The sequence below is a fragment of the Rhopalosiphum maidis genome, chromosome 1 (assembly GCF_003676215.2).
Source record: "Rhopalosiphum maidis isolate BTI-1 chromosome 1, ASM367621v3, whole genome shotgun sequence".
NCBI classification, from domain to species: Eukaryota; Metazoa; Arthropoda; class Insecta; order Hemiptera; family Aphididae; genus Rhopalosiphum; species Rhopalosiphum maidis.
The window spans coordinates 67,130,529-67,136,289 of record NC_040877.1 but is presented as its reverse complement, the minus strand read 5'-3'; the positions used below and the strand labels follow the sequence as shown (position 1 = coordinate 67,136,289).

Below are 5,761 nucleotides of genomic sequence, written 5' to 3'. Positions count from 1 at the left end.
TACACCAAAACTTCTATAATTAAAAATTGATAAATAAATAGTTAAAAGAATCAATGGAAATAAATGGATGATCATGTTTAGTGAATCACCCTGTACAATCGTTGTTTGGAATAGAATACATTTTATACATGCATATCGTCGTCGGGTGTGCAGTCATTGGTCGGTCAGCAGCAGTAAAAATGCTCACTAATGATAATACAACAGATGAATACTTAAAATGTGTAAGCGTTGGACGTGGCCGCACTGTTATTTCTGGGCTGTTTTTTTCTGGTAATATTTAAGAATAAGTTATTGAAATCGGAATTACGAAAAATCAATGTCACAAATCGTATACATTGCTCACATAATTATTAAAATGTGTATTTGTTGCTAATAAATATTCCTAAACTCTTGTTTGCTCTACGGTCTGCGGTGTCTTAACGTCTGTTGGTGGTTGCCGGTTGGTAACACATTACTCATGAGTCAAATATTTCAAATACTCAGGCCTAGTGTAAACCCGTTTTACAAAATTATTAGTATTACTTGCAATGGAGTTCCTTACATAGGCACGATACGTATGGATAATATGTCGTATGTATAATGTCATGACCTATTAGTCCGTCACTATTCAATAATTTATTATTATTTAAGTTAATATTATATATCAACCTTCAAAACTTCACTAAACAACTAACTTAATTGTAAGTAAGTACATAATATTAATAATATTTAATCGATATATTTATAATTTTTTTTTATTTATAATAATATTTAGTAATTAACAAACTCAATAGTATTATCAATGATTTTAAATACTATTTATCATTATATTAATATTAAGATACATAAAATAACAATATTATATAAATAATCAGACGATCTACTGATTAAGTAAATGAAGCATTTTTATAAGCACTTAAATTTTCTAACTAATAATATTATATTTTTATTTTATTTAAAATAAAATAAATAAGATTTATTCTATATTTAAAAATATTGTTTGCTAATTTCTTTTGGTCTATTATTTCATTATTTTGTTTCTGAAAATGTATAAATTACGTTTTTTTGGGATATTGGCAGGTTCAACAGTTTTTCTTAGAACTCTTTTTTCTTACCATATAACTATCCTAACTAAAAAAAAGTTGTATGTTTTCTAATAATATTACAATTATAACACATTATATCATATCATATTTACATTAAAGTAATAATGATTGTAGTGAGGTTTTTTGCTGTAGTAATGTAGTATAGTATTAGTGATATTCAATCACTGATGCGTGAATTTGATAATTACCGCTGCGGTAACATAAACAAAAAAGATTATAACATTAAAAATATAAAGTAGAGGCTGTGGAGGTAGCACTCCTTATAAAAGATAAAAGAACTCTCTAACTCTTTTCTCTCATACCCACACACGCGCGCATTCTATTAAGTAGTGAAATATTGAAAACTTATGGTTTTTAAATAACATAAAAATGTATTAAGTTTTTACAACAAATAAATTATTGTCAACTGGGTAAGTTTTTTGTTATAGCGATACACGGAAAACATGTGTGGGTGCGGAAGTAGTGAAGTAGAAAAGGATAGTACTTACGGCGATGATACTTACGGCGATGGTATTTACAACGATAGTACTTATGACGATGGTACTTACGGCAATAGTAGATACAATAACCATCGCAAATATCGTCGCCAAAATCATACCACTGGCGACAGTAATTATTACGGCACAAACACCTACCCCGTTGGCGATTCTAATTACGTTAGTAGTTATCATAACGATGATCGTCGAGACAGCTACGGCAGTTGCGGTTGTTTTGGCGGTGACGGCGACGGTGATTGTTATGGCGGTGACGGCGACGGTGATTGCTATGGCGGTGGCGATGGAGGTGACTACGGAGGTGATGGTGGAGGCGACGGCGGAGGTGACGGCGGCGGCGACTAACTACCATTTTTGAATAACCGTTAATTTTAAATAATAATTATATACACTTACTAACAGATCTATATAAACAGTATACCTACAATATAGTATAATATTAATATATGATGGGTACCTATTAAATTTCTGCCATATTATTATGTAATTCAAATCGATATATTAATGCGTATATTTATGAAAACATTTAAAAAGCATTCTTATGTTAGTTTATAGCTTTTATTTTAACCAAAGAGTAAAGAAAAATATAATATAATTTATTACTGTAAACGTGCCTGTACACACATTTTTCTAATCTCTATCTTACAATTATATAGATATAGAACCCAGACATATTTGTATCAAAATTTCGGAAACATTCTTCGATACAGCTAGTTAAACCACTTAGATATTTTATTGTCGCTGTGTTATTTTGTAGTTATAAATGCACAGAAAATTTATCATTTTTAATTTGAATAATATTTTCATCTTATTTATTAGCCATTCCATTTAGACTAAAAATAATTATTCATAAACAATTAATTATTTTAGTTTACTCGAAAAATATTGAAATTCATTGAAATATGTGATATGATTCTTTATTTATATGTTCTTAGCTTATTTGTTAATAATAATTAACTAAAAAAAAGTATGCATATAAATATGTAAATTTATGCTTAAAAAATATTAATGATAAGATATTGTCATACTCTTATAATGTTTACATGATTTAAATTATTTATGTCTTATGAAATACAATCACTTACTAATTTATTAAGTATAGTATTTGGTTTCTCGTTAGTGATGTTGTATACTAGCATACTGTATATAGACAACATCAAAAAACTTGGTTTTATAATATCTAATCATATATTATAAAAACTAAATTCATTAATTAGCAAGGTGGAATATTTGCAATCTAACATTAATCAAATGCAAGATTATGCATTAATGTACTTTATAATAGAATATTCACCTTTACATAACACCTGTGCAGCTTATTACATTACGCTACCAAAGGTCACCACTATATCTACCTAACTAGCTTAAAAGTGTGTTTTAATTAGAATATATCTAAAAGATTAGTTATTGTCAGTATTATCGTGTATTTATGTTTCTTGTTATTTTTATAAAAACGTTTTAATAACTGTTCTCAATGCAAAATAATATATTATATCATTATATCTATAGGTAATTATTTCCATTGTATACCAAGCTTATTTATTAATAAATACATTATTAACATAACTCAACTTGTAATAATAGAATAAATATAGTTAACCAACATAATTTGGAAACAAAACGATTTAATTTTTTTTAGTTCCTAAAACTCTATAATCAAGTTTGCATATTACAATTACTTGGAAATCGTTAAACAATGAATGCAATATTTTATATATATAATGGTACCTACTTGTATATATTGTTTTAATTACTTAATTGAACAGAGGAAAAATAAAAATAGAACAACAGAAGCTGTGCTATACAAAAAAAAAAAAATATCAAAATTATAAATAATATTACATTATATTATATTACAGGGGACCTGAGGACACTAAACTTGGTGGTAAATTGGTAATGTTATATGATTGTAGGTAGCTGGATATTAAATATACAATTTTCTCTGTCCACTTGTTGCATAAAATAAAATTTAAATCATAGTATACTACCTTTACTACCTTGCCATTTTGTGTCACATTAAACTCTGAGTACAAACAATTTTTGGAAATCTGAATTTGTCAATGTGCATTTTACTATACATTTATTCGGTTGCTTAAATTGCTGTTACCTTTAGGCCTTCAGCACTTTAGGACAAAGCTCTTATAAAACTATATATTTAGAGCATTCTTTTTTTTTTTTTGAAGTCTAAAATGAATATAGTCAATAAAATGATTGTGATATCATAAAACCGATTCAAATGAAATTAACAACTTTAATAATTAAAAATCAGATATGCTAGGTACAAGTGTTTACTGTTTAGTTCATATCTTTTTTATAGTCATTAACATTATTTTACCTATATACCTATTGTACCTATATTAATTAGAAATAATGATCTAGTTAATAAATTATAGGTACCTAATAATTTATTAGCAAAATAAATTCTGAATTAAATGAAAGTAGATTTTGGTGATAGCACTAATAGCTATAATGATGTTCAAAATAACTGGTTTAACTTGTTTTGTCATCTTGTTAAAAATCTCGAATAACAAATAAAACCATTCTTTTAATATTATCCCAATATCAAGGACAAAATTATGTTAAAAAATCATATCGTGTAAGATCCACTGAAACTTAAAGTCTTAAATATGTTTAACAAATACATTATAGTTTAAGTATTTAATTGCTTATAAGCATAAACAATAAACATAGCTATAATATTAATGATTAAAAAAATATAGGTAATCACTAAAGCGTTAATAATTGTATTTTAAGAATTACCGATATTATGCGTTGATAAAAGCAGTGAACTATGTCGGCTCTAGAGAAAACTATTTAATTTGATAAAAATTAATCAAAAATTAGAAAAATTTAAATAATAATTGAATATTTCAAACTTATGCGATTAAAATAACAATAACATTTTATTAATTACCAAAAAATAAAAATAAAATAGAAAACTGTGATCAATTTAAAATTGACATTTTCCCTTAATTTGTTTTTAATTCTTATTTTGAGAAGTATGTACTGAGAATTTTTTACTTTTTACCAAGTACCAACTAGATAAAATTAGCTATCAAGAACTAGTGAAATACTCTCAAAATTAAAGATTGAGGCAATTTTACTAAAGTCTTAATGGTGTCATCAGATATACAGAACAAAAATAATACATTCATTGATTCTTAGCTCAGAATCTAAAAGTGAGAGGAGAAGGTTTTCTGGTTATACGATTTCCGATCACTTTCAACAATGTATGTAGGCAAGGTACGCGTACATAATACGTAACTATATAGGTACCGCTCTATAATAAATGATGGCATAAGAAGGTTTATAATATAGTGGTCGTCGAGTGCATGCCGCCGGCAAACATATTTTATAACCAACACAATTGACTCGTCTCTATCATTATTTCAAGGCGATTGAAACGTCCGGCAAATATAGACACGATGTGCAGTCGTGCAAATAATGTCTTCTTAGCACGATAATGGTTGTACTTTATATTATTTTGAATCGATATGGATATAAGTATAGCACTATAAATAAAACAATTGTGTTTTAAATCTATTAAATTTCACACTTAATTAGATATTTGGCATTGAAGGAAATCAATATTTAAACATAACATACGGTCTTACGACGAATCAATTCAATATTTAATAGTAAATTTATCTATTTATTTATGATTATCAAATAGATTGTTATCGATTAGAACTTTTTGTATTTCCATAGTATCGCAAATTTACCTTTACATATTTAGTTAAAATTATAATTTATACTTACTACCGCACGCATTTTTCTTCTTGAATAAAAAATATAATATTATAATTATAATACCTACATTAATATATTATGTACTTTAGTAGTCCTTATATTATGTTGTAGTCAAATACAAAAATTATGCATACATTGCGCACAGAATACAAATAAGATGATTTTTATAAAAAATCCAACCATTATAATACACAAAAATTGAAAAGTAGCCAATTTCGGCATAAATCAGTGATATGCCGTCGCGGCAAGGTACTTGGACAGAATAAATAGTTTATTCGTTTTTTTCCTCGAACGAAGGTTAATGTACGTATAATCGGTTCATCATAACGATTCACCAAAGAAGCTTGTATCCACTCTTTTTGTATTTAATAAAAGACAATAAAAATCGACCATACGTGTGTTCAACTATGCTTATATAACAGATATTTAAAT

General features: G+C 26.8%; 1 protein-coding gene across 5 annotated transcripts; it reads left to right on the top strand.

Annotated features, from left to right (window-relative positions):
• Nucleotides 1-394: 394 nt before the first annotated feature.
• Nucleotides 395-3,108, top strand: LOC113548578 (eggshell protein-like). 5 transcript variants are annotated; one of them, XM_026949529.1, is made up of 2 exons: nucleotides 395-570; nucleotides 1,514-3,108. In XM_026949529.1, the coding sequence occupies exon 2, from the start codon at nucleotides 1,529-1,531 to the stop codon at nucleotides 1,922-1,924; it is 396 nt and encodes a 131-aa protein (XP_026805330.1). In that variant the 5' UTR covers nucleotides 395-570; nucleotides 1,514-1,528; the 3' UTR covers nucleotides 1,925-3,108. The 5 variants fall into 5 exon arrangements, with proteins under 5 accessions (XP_026805330.1, XP_026805329.1, XP_026805328.1 ...); XM_026949528.1 differs by having other exon boundaries at nucleotides 395-684; nucleotides 1,501-3,108; XM_026949527.1 differs by having other exon boundaries at nucleotides 396-680; nucleotides 1,501-3,108.
• Nucleotides 3,109-5,761: the final 2,653 nt, after the last annotated feature.

Coding starts and splice junctions, on each gene's coding strand:
- LOC113548578 (XM_026949529.1), top strand. CDS start 1,529: ATGTGTGGGTGCGGAAGTAGTGAAGTAGAAAAGGATAGTACTTACGGC.